Source organism: Lontra canadensis, unplaced genomic scaffold (assembly GCF_010015895.1).
Source record: "Lontra canadensis isolate GAN:19392208 unplaced genomic scaffold, GSC_riverotter_1.0 scaffold9, whole genome shotgun sequence".
Taxonomy (NCBI): Eukaryota; Metazoa; Chordata; class Mammalia; order Carnivora; family Mustelidae; genus Lontra; species Lontra canadensis.
The window spans coordinates 34,293,630-34,311,455 of record NW_022631003.1 but is presented as its reverse complement, the minus strand read 5'-3'; the positions used below and the strand labels follow the sequence as shown (position 1 = coordinate 34,311,455).

The 17,826-nt window shown below is 35.6% G+C and overlaps 1 protein-coding gene across 13 annotated transcripts in view; it reads right to left on the bottom strand.

The window, feature by feature from the left end:
* Positions 1-17,826, bottom strand: part of SOX5 (SRY-box transcription factor 5) — a 976,694-nt gene that overhangs the window by 27,692 nt on the left and 931,176 nt on the right. For all 13 annotated transcript variants that reach the window (XM_032855263.1, XM_032855265.1, XM_032855259.1 and 10 more), the window contains 2 exons: positions 11,694-11,871; positions 7-152 (listed from right to left, as the gene is read on the bottom strand). In XM_032855263.1, the coding sequence (XP_032711154.1) occupies positions 7-152; positions 11,694-11,871 (324 nt within the window). The remainder of the gene's footprint in view (positions 1-6; positions 153-11,693; positions 11,872-17,826) is intronic.

Sequence of the window (17,826 nt, the reverse complement as noted above, 5' to 3'; positions counted from 1 at the left end):
ACTAACCTTTTCTGTCCGGCAGTTACTGAGACCTAAATTATTCACAACGGCCACCTTCCCATCAAGCACTTGTTGTTCCCGCCGAAGCTGCTCCTTCATCTGCCGAGCCTCTTGGATTGCCTTGGTGACAGCATCATGGTCATTTAAATAACCTGAAGATGTGACAGAACAAAGGCTATGTTTTGTATAAATGCATGGACAGGTTAACTTTTAACCACAAAAATCACGTCTTTTTGGGGGGGGGGATGGTTAATGGTTAGTGTCTGGCATAGACTACTTTCTCAGTTTCTTTAATCTAAAACGAATGAATGAGTAATCGATAATGCCTGATTGATACAGTCCTACGTGAATGTGGTGCCAAGCCTCTGCAATGCAAACGTAATATGAAAGGCAAATACAGTTGTTTCCACATGCTTGGAAAGAGGTTTAAAATATAAGTTTTGAATAAATTTTTTTCAGCTCTCTGAGTATTCTGTAGTGCAAAAATAAGACCTTTGATTTTATTATTATTTTTTTAATGTAAGGATCATTTGAATGTTGCCATAGGGTAGAGGTATTGATGATTATTACTCTAATTATTGACATTCTCATCATACTGGAAAGATCAGCTTATAGTTTGTGTATAGCACTATTAGGGTTGTTAGATACAGAAGGAATAAGTCATTATTGCCTGAGTGAAAGAAGATCATTCCCTCCCTCCGACCCCACCCCACCCCCACCCTGAATCCACTGATGGTGAAGTAAACCACAGGTAGCAGTGATTTGCTATGGATACAAACTTGTAAGAGTGAAGGGGCCAAATTTCAAGCACAGAATGAAACCAAGCACCTGTGAATTGTATGATAAGAAATTGTGGCTACTGAAAACTACAGTCACACTTAATTCACGCTCTTAATAAGATAGTTACATGACCAACTTGCGTCTACAGCTCCACAATCCAAAGTTAAAAAAAAAAAAAAAGTCAAAATATTTCTTTTAAAGAATAACAGGTGTAAGGAGCAACACTAATTTTTAACTTAATTTTAACACTGGTCACTTATTTATTTGATGGACATTATTATGTTCGTCTGCACGATTTTAGGGTAGAATACCAATGGGAAAAGACTGTTTTGTAAATATTGAAAGGAAAGCTAATATATCATCTTTCACTCTCCCTGTCTTTTAACTAGGGCATAAAATGGCATAAACTGAATCTATAATATGAAATTGCCCAGAAAAGGGACTTGTTTGTGACATGAGGCTAAATCTAACCAGATCCATTGGTGAATTGTGACAGATGGAGGGACTGTGAGACAGAAGGCAGGCACTAATCACACATAAAATGACCGGCTTGCCTCAACATGTTCCATGGATTCCAGCAAACTTTACACCCTAATCCATTTTTAGAACAAAAAACATCTGGGCCATAAATCCTCTAATCTGCCAAAACACGCTATTAAATCCCATGATTTGTTGAAAAACACTAAGATTAAAGAAAGGAAATATAAAATGGCTAACTGCCGTGTTAGGAAAGTGTTATTAATACTCTTTCTTTGTCTCAATTATGAATGTTCTGGTACTAAAGAGCCTTGTCTAATCATGTCAGATTACACGTCCTCGCCGTATTGCTAGACTCTTCTATCTGATCTGTTGTTTGCCAAAAAACATAGAATACTTTCTTGCTGCTTAAATATTTCTATTGAAGAAGCTGGTGTCAGATTAGTACAGTGCTTCAGTGCTGGAGGGTTTCAAAATGATCCACGGTCCCCTCCCTCTCCCAATATGCACAGACTAGACCTCATCCTCTGATCTCCTTGAGGCAGAAAGATAAGTTCCAGTGTAGGCGACAGCGCGAGGAGCCTTGAGAGCGACTATAGGTTTTGCATTTCAGAGCTAAATTCATTGGAATGTACTCAAAGAACAAAACATCCTTGCTCATTACAAATACAGTACGAATCGTGAACGACTATTTAGGCCTAGGTCAAGCCTTTAGGGTTAACGTTTACTTTAAATTATGGTTGTTCTTAACCGTATATTATCCTTAGCATCCACTCTCCGTTCTCCTGAACAACCTTCTTAATATATTATTCCTGAGCTGAATCTGTTCATGTACACTACTACTCTAGAAAGAAATACAGCTCATATAGGACAGTGATGGTCTCAGGACGTGTTCATTTACTAAAAGATCTTAAGAGGATCAGTCTGATTTTTCCTATGCTCTAACCCCTGTTTATGTACAACCTGGCATCATGCATTTTTGCAGTCTATTTAGCTTCTCCAGAGCACAAATACATTTTGAAATGGTTTGGCACACGGCGCTGAATAAAAGTATGAATTCTTTATGTTTTTAGGTGCTGCCAAGATAACATTGTGCAGGAAAAATGATTAATATAGATGCAAAAGGGATGCAAATTATATGGGGGTGAATAACTGACAGACATATGTTCTGTAATGTCTATTTCCAGTCTGAGGTGTGTGCTCCTATGCAGGTGGAAATAGGCGTCCACTTTAAAATAGACTTTGCTTTTACAGACTCTTGAATTTTAGTTAAAATGCTCTATGAAATCTAACATTTGTATCTGCTGTGTTAAATCTGAAGGCCATTTATATATTACAGAGTTGAATCATGACAGGATTGTGTGCTGATTCTTTCCATTTTGTTCTCATCATAGTCACTAAATTACCAGTCTTGCTGATTCCCTCTCTCCACCCAAATGACTTCAACTCCGATTTTGGAGAGACCAATAAGGCTGAGCTCTCACCTTCCTTTCCTGCCCCACCCCCACCCCAACTCCTACCCCATGCTGGCTTCAAATCTGTCTCCAGTTCTGCCCATTGTCTCTTCCTGCTTCAGTGAAAATGGTGCCCCTGCTTTGATTCAAGGCAAATCCCCTCAAATTGTGCTCTAGATTTCTGTACCTCTCCACTGGTCATTCTCTTTCCCATTTATGTCATTAACTCTGAACGTCTCCACCATTTCTACAACTTCAATTTGTAAGTACTTAAGTTTCTCCACCTGAGATGAACGAATGAAGTTTCTCTTTCAACTCTGGGTTGCCTTCTCTTTCCAACTGTCTCTCTTTACCTTCTAAGATTCTCATCATACTCTCCCATTCCTTCCTCACTCTTCCATTTCTGCTACAATCTTGTTTCTGCTGCCCTTGCACTTTTAAATTGCCTATTCAAAGGGACACTTGCCTTGGCTTGCAGAATGACCTCACTGACAATTCCCTTACTATAGAAACTCCTTTCTTCTTTGTTTATCATCACAACATGTGATCCCCTTTCCTCTCTGCCTCCTCCATATCCATAACCTTGTCTGGGATCTGTTCCTCATCTCCTCCTTAGATTTGGTCCATGGTTACAATCTTTAGAAAAACTTGGCATTTTGGAGTTGGAAAACCTGAATTAAAATCATAACTTTGCCACTTAGAAGCTCTATAAATTGTACATGTGGTTTTACCTTTTTAAATCTCAATTATCTTATTGGTTAAATGGAGATAACATTCACTAGGTAACATAAATGAGTTAATATAGTCTTGCATAATAAATGGCCCATGAAAGTTATTCATTGTCAGTTTATTTACAAAATGGCATAGTGAAATAGATAGGGTTTAGGCATTGGATACAGATGGGTCTGGGTTTCTGTTTCTTGGGAAGTGTGATATTTGCCAAATTATAACAATGTCACTGGGTTTCCATTCCTATCAACTGCAAAATGAATGTCAGGTTGATGGGAAGAATTAAACAAAAACAAAATAGAACATCTTGTGAAGGAGTAGATAACACTGGGACCTGAGGAAGCAGTAGAAAATGTTAATGCATTTCTTTTCCTTTCTCTTTTGTTTTTTCTATATGTTCACACTCAGCAGTCTTATTGTATGGCTTTGACCATAATGAAAAATCTGTGAAAGGATATCATTTCTTGTTGGTATGGAGGTTCAAGGAAAGAGAGCCATGCCACACAACCCCACCCCTATGATTCCTTGATAGATTTAATTCAACCTGAATTATATATTTAGGCACCAACTGCATCATAAAATAGGATCAGAAGGTGGGTATGTGCTTAGGAGAGGTTTGGTGAACCTCAAGCTAAGGAGGGAAGTGGGAAGGCAATAGTCAATATCGCTTCCAGTTAGCACCTCAAATGAAATTTGGGAAATGTAGAATTGGGATCATTAGTATAAGAAATCTGCACGATTCTGTAACTTTGTTAAATTCACTACAGTTTCACTTTTTATGCTTTAGTGTTTCTTTTTAATCACTACCAACAAAATTCTCAAAATTAAAAAGGCCCCTTTTATATATTTTCAGGGGCAGAAAAAAAAAAAAAGGACAACCTGGAGATAACCTGTGTTATTTCATTTAATTCTTCCATCGACCTTATATTTGTTCCATTACAGTGGTATAAGAGGACATCTATTTGAAGTTTATATTTTTTAAGTGGTTTATTGTTATTAAAGTCCATTGTCAGCTTAGGAAACTCATGAGCAGTCTTAGGATAAAATCGAAACAGAAAGAGTTCTAGCTGCTCCACATGGAAAAGAAACTGTTAAAAAACAGAAGGAGGGGCGCCTGGGTGGCTCAGTGGGTTAAGTCTCTGCCTTCTGCTCAAGTCATGATCTCAGGGTCCTGGGATCAAGCCCCATATCGGGGCTCTCTACTCAGCAGGGAGCCTGCTTCCCCCTCTTTCTCTGCCTGCCTACTTGTGATCTCTCTCTGCCAAATAAATAAAATCTTAAAAAAAAAAAAAAAGGAAAAACAGGAAACCACTTGTACTGGGTTTTGTACTGGGTTGAATTGTGTCTTTCAAAAAGATATGTCTGTGGCCTAAACCTGGTATCTGTAAATGTGACCTTATTTGGAAATAGAGCTTGTAATGAGATCACCCTGGATTTCAGGTAGGCCTTACATGCAATAACTGGTGTTCTTAGAAAGGAGAGAGAGATTTGATACAGAGACCCAGGGGAGAAGTCCCTGTGAATACGGATGCAGAGAATGGACCTAAGTATTGTCATAAGCCAGGAACACCAAGGACTACCAGTAGCCACATGGAACAAGGTGAAAGGCATGAACAGATTCTCCCTCAGAACTTCCAGAAGGAACTAACCCTGCTGACACCTTCACTTTGGATTTCTAGCCTCCAAATAGTGGGACAATCAATTTCAAGTTTAAGGGACCCAGTTTATAGTAATTTGTTGCAGTAGCCTTAGAAATCAAATACCACAATTGGTCTAAGCATGTTCGAAGAGTCAAGGGGTGATCCCAGGTACCATAAAATATCTGCTTCCTGCCTCAAATCCCTCCTGATTTTTATATACACATATCTGTCTATCAAGCTTCTATACTTGAATGTCTCATGAGTATCTGAGATGCAGCCTGTCTAGCACGGTTTTCATCATCTTCCCAACTGCCTTAGACTGTTCTTCCTACATTCCATATCCCTTTCCAATGGCCCATGTCATCTAAGAGATCCCCTTTACCGCATATATGTAACAGGCAACCAAGCTGGGACAGTCCTGTTTCCTCCTCAGCTTTCAAATGTGTTCTTCTTCAGCCTCATGGTCCCCACTTTCACTAAAGGCCCCTCCTATCTCACCTGGGCCAATGTCTTAACCTCTTAACTAGTTTCCCTATCTTTAGGTTTATACTCCTTGTTAATCTGTCTCCTTTACTGACCACCAGGTAAAGCATTCCAAAATATCTCCCCAAAAGTAATTTGGATAGTGCCACTCTACATTATTAAATCCCCATCTCCCCATACCTTAGTGCTTAAAGGAGAATTTCATAAGATGATGAAATATAATATTCTGTGAAAAAATAATTCCATGTTCAAATAAGTGTGGGAAATACTAAATTAAAGAGAAAAAGGTTTCTTCATTGCATAAATTCCTAAGATCTTGATAATGTTAATGTGCACCGTGAATCTTCAAGAGATAACAAAAGTATGCAGCTTTTCCCAGATATCTTGGAACAAGAAACCCTGTAATGTTCCCCCAAAAATGTCATTCTGGGATAAATTCCAAACACTTTACAAAGGCTTAAAAGTCTCTTCGTGATATCGATTCTGCTTATCTTTCCCACGTCACTTCCTGCTAGTCTCTCCAGGGGTCTGTGTTTAAGCTGCGCAGAACTATTTCCTATTCCAAGCACTGGCCTGCGTCCTCCCACCCCCACCTCTGTCTCCCAAGCTTTTCTTTTTTACTGAAATACTCTTTCTTTCTAGCGTGTTTGGGACTTTATTCAACTGTCACCCCTTCTATAATGACTTCCCTGATATACCCCAGGCATGTTCCTTGGCAACCATTCGAACATCTCAACTCTATGCTCCTTCAAAACCTTATATATGCTTTTACTGTCACATTGTCTTCCATTTGTCTAAGTTTGTCTTTCACACCAGTCTTTGAATTACTTGAGGGTATTTTAAAATTTTCAATCTTTTATTCCTTTGGCCCATGGCAGGGTCTGTTGAAGGAATAAATGCATGTTTCTAAGTTGAAAAGGTCTACCTTTACAATTCCAAGTTGATTATCTATGTCATCACATCGATGGAAGCTTGTACCATAATGACACAGATTTCCTGAACTCATGGATTTAACAGATGCTGTGAAGGCAATACAGATGCTTATTTACTACATATTTATTTTACGTAGGGCTTTTCAGCTAGAAGTAAAAGTAAGGGCAGGTGTTTCAAGTTATTTTCAACAAATACTGATTTTTTTCTATTGTTGAGGTCACTTATGATCATCAAATTTTTGGCACCCTGATACAATACGCATTTCTTCATCTGTGAAAACTCACAAGAATTAATTAGATTATAAATGTGAAAGCAATTTGTAAATTGTAAAGCACTATGCAAATGTTAATTGCCAGATGTTGAATAATACCCTCAACTTCCTGACAATCCACTGGCTTCCTATTAAACTATTACAGTATTTTTGTTCAATCACCTATCCTTGATAGAAGTTTTTCTGATTAAAATTGTAAACTAATGAAACATCAAGGCGATATCCTCCTTCATGCCATTGTATTTTAAATTAGCAAGTTGTAGAAATAAAGTACCAAATCAATGAACTGGAAAATATTTTCTCTCATTCTATTGAATCAACGTGAGTCTACTACATTTGCTGAGTAAAGTTTTACTTTTCATGCATTAATGCCTCTGAAGAATAAAGGGCAAATGATAATACATTCTAGTATCTTCCAAAGACTTAATAGAACAAGCCTGGAGGCTAGCTAAAGCCTCTGTCCAAGACTTCCATCTGCTCACCATTCTGCAAAATGTATGGCGTAGAGAAGACCTTTAATACCCATTTATTCAATGAATGAGTGAAAGGCTACATAAATGACTGAGAAGACCATCTACCGTGGAAAGCCCACCAATCAACAAGCAACAACTGAAAAGGGAGTATGCCAACCAGAGACCATGAATCCTCTGGCCTCAACCTCCACTGGCTTTGAGTTTGGGCAAGTTACTAGGTCTTCATGCATAGTCATTTCCTTGAAATTGAAACAGAGGAAATAAACACAGAGTCACAGAACTGTCTACCCTGTGACAGGAACTTACTTAGAATCCCTGGGTAAGCACTAAGCCTCCTTAGGCCCTGGTTCCTTATCTGTAAAATAAGTTTTGACTGGATGATATGAATATCTGCTCTATCTAGTTTAGGGTCTATGATTCTAAAATTAGCTTCAGTGAGAGAGAGATTAAAAATGCCTCGACAAATGTCAGAAGTATTATACATTTGTACAGTAGAGGTGAAAAAGGCCGTTAAAAGAAAACATTCAGTCAGAAGATTCTAAACTTATCCATCATTCTTCTGAACTATTCATACCTTTTAAGGATTCCCTTTCTTTTGGAGCAACCTATCTTTTGCATACCATATCAAAGGCATTCTTACAGAATACAGTGTAATACTGGTCACCCGCCTCAAAAACTCACTTTCTGTATTTGTAGCTAATAGATACATAGCAAAGAGCCCATGTCATTAATGATAACTTAAGTCATCTTTTCGTTCACAGTTTTCCTTGGTTTATTAATGGCATAACACATTAATTCTTCTTTCAGGGGTGACCTTTACAACACCATTAATGTGCACAGCTTTTATCCAGCTACATTATTACTCATTACAGTTTCAGCTTTCAACATCTGCATTTGCTGAAAAGAGAAAAGTAAATTGTAGCAGCCTCAAATCCTTGGAAACTATGAGGGATGTGTGGATGTGTATGTGGTGAAGGGATTTTTCAGGGGGAAAAAAAAAAAACTAAGGGAAGTTTTAGTAGTGGAGAAAGTCAGATGATAAATGTCATTAAATACATTCATACATTCTTGCCTTTTGAAAATATTTTGTCATACTTAATCCCTGGAATGCTGAAGTAAAAAAATCCTCTTACGATAAAATGCAAATCTATCAGTTATTTTGTTAAATATTCTGGTTCTGGTGACATTACAAAAGTAGTTCATAGACCAGAGCTGTGATATTTATGAGCCTTCATTTCTATTATGGAAGTGAATCATTCTTGCCAAATAAAATATTTTTTCTTTTACATACTTAGGACATGAAAGCAAGTCTTATCTTGGAGTCCATTTAGGATGTGGAGGGGAGTAACTGAGTTAGGCCGTAACAGAGTGGTGCATAATGATAAAAAATGGACGTGTACCCCAACCTTTTTCAAACTTCTCAAAACTTAAGTTTTCCAGTGTCTGTTCTCACTGCTGTCCCACTGCCCCAGACTGGCTTCTTCTTGGCAAATAATACGAAATTCTGCTCTGTGGAGATTGAAGCCTTTGAAATACATTCCTTCAGCTTTTTTTTTTTTTAATCCATCCCACAATTTCTCTGTAACTTTACCCCTTTTTTCCCTTTGTTTTATTCAGTCTCAGAAAAGAGAGGGGCTTTGTCCCTTCCAAGGTTAATCCTTTCTCATGATCTCTTGTCTTGTTCCATCTTCATCCATGCTCTCTTCCGTATCTTTATCTGTCTCTGACTCTTCTTCCCCTTGACCATATATATATATATATATATATATATATATATACACACACACATATATATACACACACACACACATATGTATATATATGAATGATTGCCCTATTTTAAAACCTGTCTCTATGTAGTCCTTTTAAAATAATCACTTCTCAACACCAAGCTTACAAAAAGACTGGTCTATAGATCAGCTGCATTTTCTCTCCTCACAGTCTTGAAATCATTGGGATTGAAATTCTGTTAAGGCATTCTCTTAAAACTTCTCTATCAGAGTTTACATCTCCATGAGCGCCAGCTAAATCATAAGGTTTTTCTTTTTCATTTTTTAACTTTTCTGCCAAATGGGACATCATTAAATAACCTTATGATTTCTTGAAACTTTTATTTTTCCTAGGCTAGTATGACAGTGTCCTATCTTCATTCTTATTCTAACACAGTCACTTGCTCTTTATCAGTTTCCCCCCTAAAAAAGTATGCTGGTTTTAAAATGTGCCCAATGATACTTTGATATCCCCCTTCCCTTGAGTTGGGCTGCCCTTGTGATTCTCTTACAACGAAGAGAAAGGTAGACTTTCAAGACTAGGTCACAAAGGGCACTGTGGCTGTCTCTTTGCTCTCTCCTCTTGGAGCACCCACTCTTGGGAAAGTTAGTTTCCATGCAAGGAGCAGGCCTATGGAAAGACTCACAAGGGAAGGAATTGACCCTCTAGCCAACAACCATGTGAGTGAGACATCTTGAACAAGGAGCATCTATCCCTAGTAAAAGTCCATAGAGGACTATGGCCGTGCCTAACACATTGATTGTAACCATGAGGCCTTAAGCCAGAACTACTCAGCAAAGCTGCTTCCAAATTCTGACCCTTAGAACCTGGTGGGATAATGAATGTTGGTTATCTTAAGCTCTCAAGTATTAGGTTAATTTGCTATGCAGTAAAAGATAACTGATACAGTAGGTGATACTTGTGATTCTTTATCCCGCTTCTCTTCTTACTATGCACACTCTTTTTTGCTGAACTTCATTTTTTTTTTTTAGAGGTGCATATATCTTTTCATTTTCTTAATTCTTTTAATAGTAGTATAGCTAACATACAGTATCATATTAGTTTCAATATGGTGATTTAATAATTCTATACTTAATTTCGATACAGTGCTTTAATAATTCTATACAGGACTCTGTGCTCATTGTGATAAGTGTACTCTTAATCCCCTTATATCATATGTAATTCTATATCTAAAATGCTAGCACCATTTTACATATCAGACTTATGTTTATAGTTTCCTCCTGAGGATCTCTACCTAAATGGCTCCTTGTGTTTCAATGCTTACTACATTTTTATATCTATGTCTTCCAAATCTGCTTCCACTCTGGTCTTCTTTTTCACAGTTAAGGGAGGAATTATCCTTCTTATTTTACGAATTCAAAATCCTATACTCCTCTGTGTCCAACTTGAACTACACCAGGTAGACTCTATTGAGGATAGGTTATATTAAGTTTTCTTTACTAATAATATCTCTTCAATCTATTCCTTCCTTTGCTTTATCATTGCTTATTTCTATTTCATGTAACTAACTCTTGTCCTACACTAAAACAATGGTTTCCCTGATTCCTATCTCTTCCTGTTGCCAATACTCTTCTTTCTTAAAGTTCTGATCAGATTGCTGTCTGGAGAAAAAGTCAAAATTTCTTAGGATAGCATTCAGTCAGATTCCATCTGCTCCTTTCAGTTTTAGCCCTGATCACTTTTCACTACACATTCATTCTATATTCTAGCCAAATCAGTGCATTTCTCAAAAATATGCTATTTTACTCTGGGTTTTTTCTTAAAGGCTAAATGCCTAGGACTGTCTCTCTTCCTCAAGATTCCACTTGAATTAGGTTATCCCCAACTTAACTTTACTTGATCCTTCCCAAAGAGAATCCAACACTCTTCTTTTTGATTACAAGGTTGTATCTATGCTCTGAAATGGCACTTACTACGACTGACTAGCACTATAAGAGGGATGACTTTTCCCCTAACTAAATCCTGAGCTCCTTGAAGGGCTTGTCTGTGCTAGCTTCCTTATAACTCTATGCAAATGATAAACATCAATAAAGGTAGATTGAAGTCAGTGTTCACAGTCTAATTTATGTGTTACTGAAGTAAAAATTATTGGAATTTTTAAAAAATTAGCTTATAGAAGCATTTTCTAGTGTTTACTTTACCAAAATGACAATTATGGAGAAACAAAGCTATGTAATTTTTATAATACTTTGGTGTATTCAAGTAAATCTCAAGCAGTATAGAACTGAACAAACTTCATATCCTAGCAGGTGACTATTGATCGAAGTAGAATGTATTTTATCATATGTACAGTTTGTACACATCACAAAAAAAATGGAATTATATTTCAGTAATGGAAAAAGCAAGTCACCTAACAACAACATTCTGGAAACATTGCTCTCTGTGATTAAGTCATTTAGGCCTCTTTTTTATAAACTTAAGAACATCTGTCATATCAACAAACATAACCAGTTCAATTAGCTTTTCAGGAGGACACTGTAACTTGGACTTCAGTTATAAATTTCATTTGCATGTTTAAAACACACCTATGTGGTTCATCAAATTGAAACTCTCCTATGGAACTAAAACCATGCACAGGGTATGCGTGATTTGCCGTTAAAAGATGATTTCATTCAATTGCCATAAACAGAAAATCAGCAAGAACAAAAGAAACAGAACTTACCTATTGTGCTAACTCTGGCTGAAGGACTAGCTAATGCTGCTGGGACAGAGGCTTTGAGGGGGCCTGCCCCACTGTTTATTCTCAGAGCTGGCATATGGGGAGAGGTGGGTGATGTGGGTGATTTGCCATCAGAGGTCTTGGGTTTAGCTGATAGGTTCAGTGGCTGTGCCACTTCATCCTGCAATGTGATCATTAGAACATGAGCTGTGATAAGGCAAGGCTGATCAAAAATGCCTAGAAAAACACAGGTATATAGCCTGTCATTTCCCATCAAATTACTCTACCAATCAGCGATCTTAACATTCAACCTATACATTACAGTGCTGGTTAGCTGTCAACAATGTCACTTTTAACTACATATTATGAAAAACCTTTAGTATAAGAGAAAGTACACGTGCACTCAACTATCCAGAAAGTATATAACTGATGTCATGTCTAAGAAATAGTCTTAAGCTATTCCTTGTGCTATTCAGTTCTATTGAGAGACCATTACATAATTCATATGAAATTATGATGTAGGTAGCCTTTGTTCAACCTCCGAAGAACAGGGGTTGAGTCTCAAGCACCTTTGTATCCCGGTGCTTAGCCAGAGTACCTGGAACATCCATGATGGAGGAATTAAATGGTGTGCACCTCTGATCAGAACTTATCTCCAGATTAAATACAAAAAAAAAGAAGGAAACTTTCTAACTTTCTCAGAAAATAATCTTTCTCCTAGGTTTCACAGACACAGTTTTGGACTTGATCTAAAAGTAAAAATAAACATAATAGACATTATACCAATATGTACTATTTATTTATATGTGACACTGTTCTAAATACTTAGCATTTTGTTTTCAAATCTAGATTTGTTTTCCAGATTTTCCGCAATGTATACCACAATCAATACATTGTGGTGTGACGATCTTTCTGTGGTTAATCAGCACATATGGTGAGTTCCAATTGTTCAATACCTGAATAGGTCAAGTTTATGTAGTTTACATTCTATTTTATACTTTCTATATTAGCCCTTGTGTAATTTCCTACATAAAATTTATGTATATAATTATCCTTAAAGTTTCTACCACATCATTTATTAGAATCAGATAATATTAACATTACATCACTTTTTTCATCACAAACTGAGAAATATGTTTTTAGTGCTCTAAAATTAAAATATTGTGTCATATGTTAAACCTTATTGTTAAAAATATCTACAATTTTATAAAGTATTATTGTAGAATAAAAATATAGTTTCCACTTAGCTACTGTTCTATCTTCACGAGTTAAGAGCATAAATATCTACCAGTAGTAGGTGGATAACCTGATGAAAGCGGGACAATTTAGATTCGAATGGTGTAATTTGATGGCATGGAAATCTATATCAATGTGTACAAAATTTTATATATATATCTACCAAAACCATTGAAATCAATCACTTTATAAAAATGGTAAAATGGCATAATAGCTATTCAAAGTTTATATTTTTAAAGTGGTTTATTGTTATTAAATTCCATGGTTGGCTGCACTTAGGAAACTTATGAACAAAGTAGAAGAAATTACTCTTTAACACTTTATTTTTTTTTTAATTCTGTTTTCTGTTTCAGAAAAAAAAGAATAGCTATTTGAAAATCTATGAGAATTCAAATGGTAATCTGGGATTGCATTAGATGTCTAGTAAGTTGATAACCATCATACCAAATTTATATGGATTCATAGTCTTGGAAGAAAGGAAGGTAAGCTAATTCCATGACTGGTTCACTATGTAAGAAAAGTTTAATTTAGCATTTTAAAAACTGCAGGGGCAAAATTATTCCCTAGAATAATTTGGTTGAGCTGGTGAGCCATAATCCTTATATGTCAGAAACCCATAAGTATTGTGTCCTTTTCCCCTTTATACCACAGTATGGATGGGTAATTTGCAAATTCGATCTTTGGATCAGAACCATCAGCACCACCTGGGAACTTATTAGAAAAGCAAATTCACTATTTTAGAAACTTTGGAGGTGGGTTCTAGCAATCCGTTTTAAAAAGCATTCCCAGGAGATTCTGATGCAGACTAACATTTGAGAGCCACCACCATATACAATATAAAGGGAGAAAATTTTTTTAACAAATGATTAAGCTTCAAAACCTTAAAAAAAAAAAAAGCTTCCTCAATGTAAGGAAGTAGCATTAAAAATACATAATGTTGGGGTGCCTGGGTGGCACAGTTGGTTAAGCATCCGACTCTTGATTTCGGTTCTGGTCATGATTTCATGGATCGTGAGACCGAGACCTATGTCCCATTCAGCTCAGCATCTCCTTCTCTCCTTCTGTCTCTCTTTCTGGACCTCCCCGGCTCCTGCTCACCTGTTAGCTCTCTCTCTCTCCCTCTCTCTCAAATACATAAATCTTTTAAAAAAAAAAAAAAGCATAATGTTATCTCAATCTTTAAAATTTATCAAAGTGTAATGTATGCTAATAATAACAAACGAAAGCATGCATCTGCATAATAAACTAAATGCTACTGACATTCGGTAGGCTACTAAAGATGAGGTTCCAGATTTTCTTCTTGTTAATCCAGCCTAAATAGCCAGTCAGATACGAGTTTTACTATTTATTATGTAGCCGTAAATATTCTAGATCCTTCTTCCTCCATCAGTTGTACCTGCTTACTACACTTCCTGTATGAAACTACCAGCTTTTGTCACAACAGTCTGAAAACTTCGTTGGTGTGTATTTGACAACTCTTGTCAAAGTTTTGAGGGGAGACTTGGAGAAATTAAGGTGGTTGTTTCACTTGACTGTGCAGAAAAGAAAGAAAGGAATATATTCCCAGAGTTGCAAAAGAAAAGATTTATGAGTGCAGAGGAAATAGAGCGTGAGTGTGTATGTGTAGGGGGAATAATGGTGTTGACGAAGATGATGCAGATGTAGGTGCTGATGGGACATGAAGCATATGAAATGTCATGTGCTTAGCTTTAAGCACTAAGAACTATTACATGCACGTACTGAAAAATGACTACCCAAAGCATTTATTACAGCAAGAGACCCACTGGAACTCTTAATATTCTCCTCCATTCAAGGCAGCACAGATGTCTGAAAGCCAAAAAGTGCAAAGCCCCAAGGACATAATAGAGGTTGACAGTTCCCAAGTTGATAGAAATGTCATTCAAAATTGCCCTTTCGTTCCGTTTCATTGTGTGACCAGGCTAATGGTATATTAATAAGAACCCACATGCTTGATCCTTATAGTGGTAACTATATAAATAATTTTGACCCATTATATGATATTATTTCACAATTTGGTTCTTCTAATAATTTACTACTGAGCTACTATACCAAATACCTATTATTCATCAAGAATATAAAAATTACAGTAGTTTTCCCATTTTCTATTAATTATTTTTCATTAGACTAGATGAAAAACTTAAAACCCTAACTATAAAATGAAAGCAGGCTCTTTATTTATGACCTGCATTCTCATAATTACAAATATGTGTAATAAATGCCAAGGTAAGGTTTTTTCCCTAAAGATGTTTAAGAACTTATTTAGGAGAAATTTGAAAGCTTAGCAAGATTAAACCCTACTCTTACAAATAAAGCAGGCATTTTAAAATTGTAAGTAAATAATTTTACATAAAAAAATAAGTAATTTTTAAGGTCAAGAAAACACTGGAAAAATAGCATTTCTCTGAAGTACACCATAAAGCAATAAGGAAAGCAATTTCTTTTTAATTACTTGTCCAATCGTTAAAGGATGATGTCATTTGAAAATTTTGAAAAAAGCTTATTTCATAATTAATGTATACACAAAGCGATAGTTAAGAAGAATCTTATGTATCCGTTGAATAGTTCCAAACTTGATCTGCTAACCTAGTATAAACACAAGGTCAACATTTACACTTAAACTTAATTATTTAAGTTTTAACTAATAGGCTATTACTTATATTTATAGAATTCATTATAATATTTCAAGTCATTTATTTAATCTTCAATTCTATGGAATAATTAATAATCTCAGGAGGGCAACTAAAATTCACAAAGTTCTAAAGAAACTCAGGTTGTTGGACCCAACATACGATATTCTTTTTAGTTATATGACAAATTTAATCTTAAATTGTAAAAGACATTGATGCAATAGAATTTCTGAAGTTCAGACTTAACCATATAATTTTTCACATAAAAAAGCCACATAAAGGGCAATACACGTTCAATAAAATGAAGTAATACACACATTCACTATTTATATACTAGCTTAAAAATTAAGGCACAAATGTTGATTTATTTTGGAGATTTTTTTGTGTGTGTGTGCTTCTCTGTTCTCTATACTATATAGCATCAGAAAGGTCCTTTGGAAGTGCTAAAGAGCTATTAAATTGGGTTATTTTTTTTGAGAAAAATACCAAGAGTCTGTGTACAGTATGTCAGAAAATACAATAATTTGTATAATAATGTGTAAGAGAATAATATTTCATATATACATATGATACATATCATATATATATATGCACACAAGTTTTAGGAACCTACTTATGATCATAACTTCTCCTAATAGAGTCTTGTCTAATCTTAGTTGTCTGGGATAGAATGCAAAACAAGTATCATCTAAACAAACATACAGTTTCAGGCATGTTCCATTTACTTCTAGCTACTACAACTTGTCTAAAAGCAAACATTTCACTTAACATCAACTTGTGGTCATGGTAATAGAAATATTGTGGAGGTGTAATGAATTTGTGTCCTAGCCAATGAAAAGAAATACCCCACACAGATAAATACTAAATTTGGATGAAGAAAATTATTGGACATAAATATATAGACTTAGATGCACTGGAAAAATACAGCTGTCATCACAAATACAGAGTTATTCCACATAAACTTAACAAAAACTATAAAATAACCATATAAATTTAAAATATATTTTACTTAGATGATTTTCAAATAATAGGTTTATTCCAGAAAAACATGTTAGTCTAACATAATTGTATAATATTCTGAATTTTAAATGTGCAAAGACCAAATCGCTCATAGAAATCAAACAATTTATCAAAGAAAAATCATTCTCCAGAACCCTGGAGGTTTAGTTCTCTCTCCCCACTCCTTAGCCTTTCTTTATATGTGTGTGTGTGTGTGTGTGTGTGTGTGTGTATGTATATGTATATATATATGTATATGTATATATATATACATATATATATATATATTTTTTTTTTTGCTAAGGAATTTCAATAGAGAACTAGAAAATAGGAAATCTACTCCTTTCTCTCTGTCTCCTTATCCTTCACAACAGAGAATACATCCACACGCAGGACCTTGGACTACAAGGTAAACCACCAAGGATGAGCAGATGATTATATCCTCCGTATACTCGTGAATAAAAATTACACCTTTATTTATATCTTTAATCATTCTCATTATCAGAATTTTTCTTTAAATAGTTACCTTAAGTCATTATTGCAAATCAAATCTTTATTTGGTAGTTAACAAATTTAAAGCATTCTAAAGGCAACAGGCAAGAACATATATATTTATTCAATTGTCCATTCATTCATTCATTCATTCATTCTTTACTGAATGAAATTTCAACTATTTATTACTTGCTATTATATGTTGGGCATTTAGAAAAATGCAAGTCACCTGACATCGAGGCCTGTGGCTTTGAGGCTTTGGTTTTGCGTGGTACAGTAATAAAGGAGCAAAGAATGTATTTATTTTGTATTTAAGCCTGCAGTGAAGATGTATGTGTTTTCTTTAGACTGAATGATTTAAGGACAGTTTGTCTATGTATTTAAATATATTCTTTCATTTATAAATATGATTTGATTCCTAAATAGCCATACAATGATTGAATTAAAGATAAGGAATTTTAGGCTACTTCCTCTGCACAATTTGAAAACTGATTGTCCCATATTTTATCACAAACACTCATGTGAAGTCAGTAGCAATAACAACATATGGGGAAGAGAAAAGGATTCATAAAACATGCTGCAAAATTAATCAGCTGGTGGCTCTTATCCTCTCTGATGAAATAACCGTATTCACCAGGGAAGGGGGCTGCAGGGTGAGTTGGACAATGTGCGTTGTGTCTGCACCTCTTTTCTCTACCTTGACTTTGCATGCGTTGTCAGTTCCTACTGTTTACTGCAGGAACCCTCTTTCACCTTTTCCC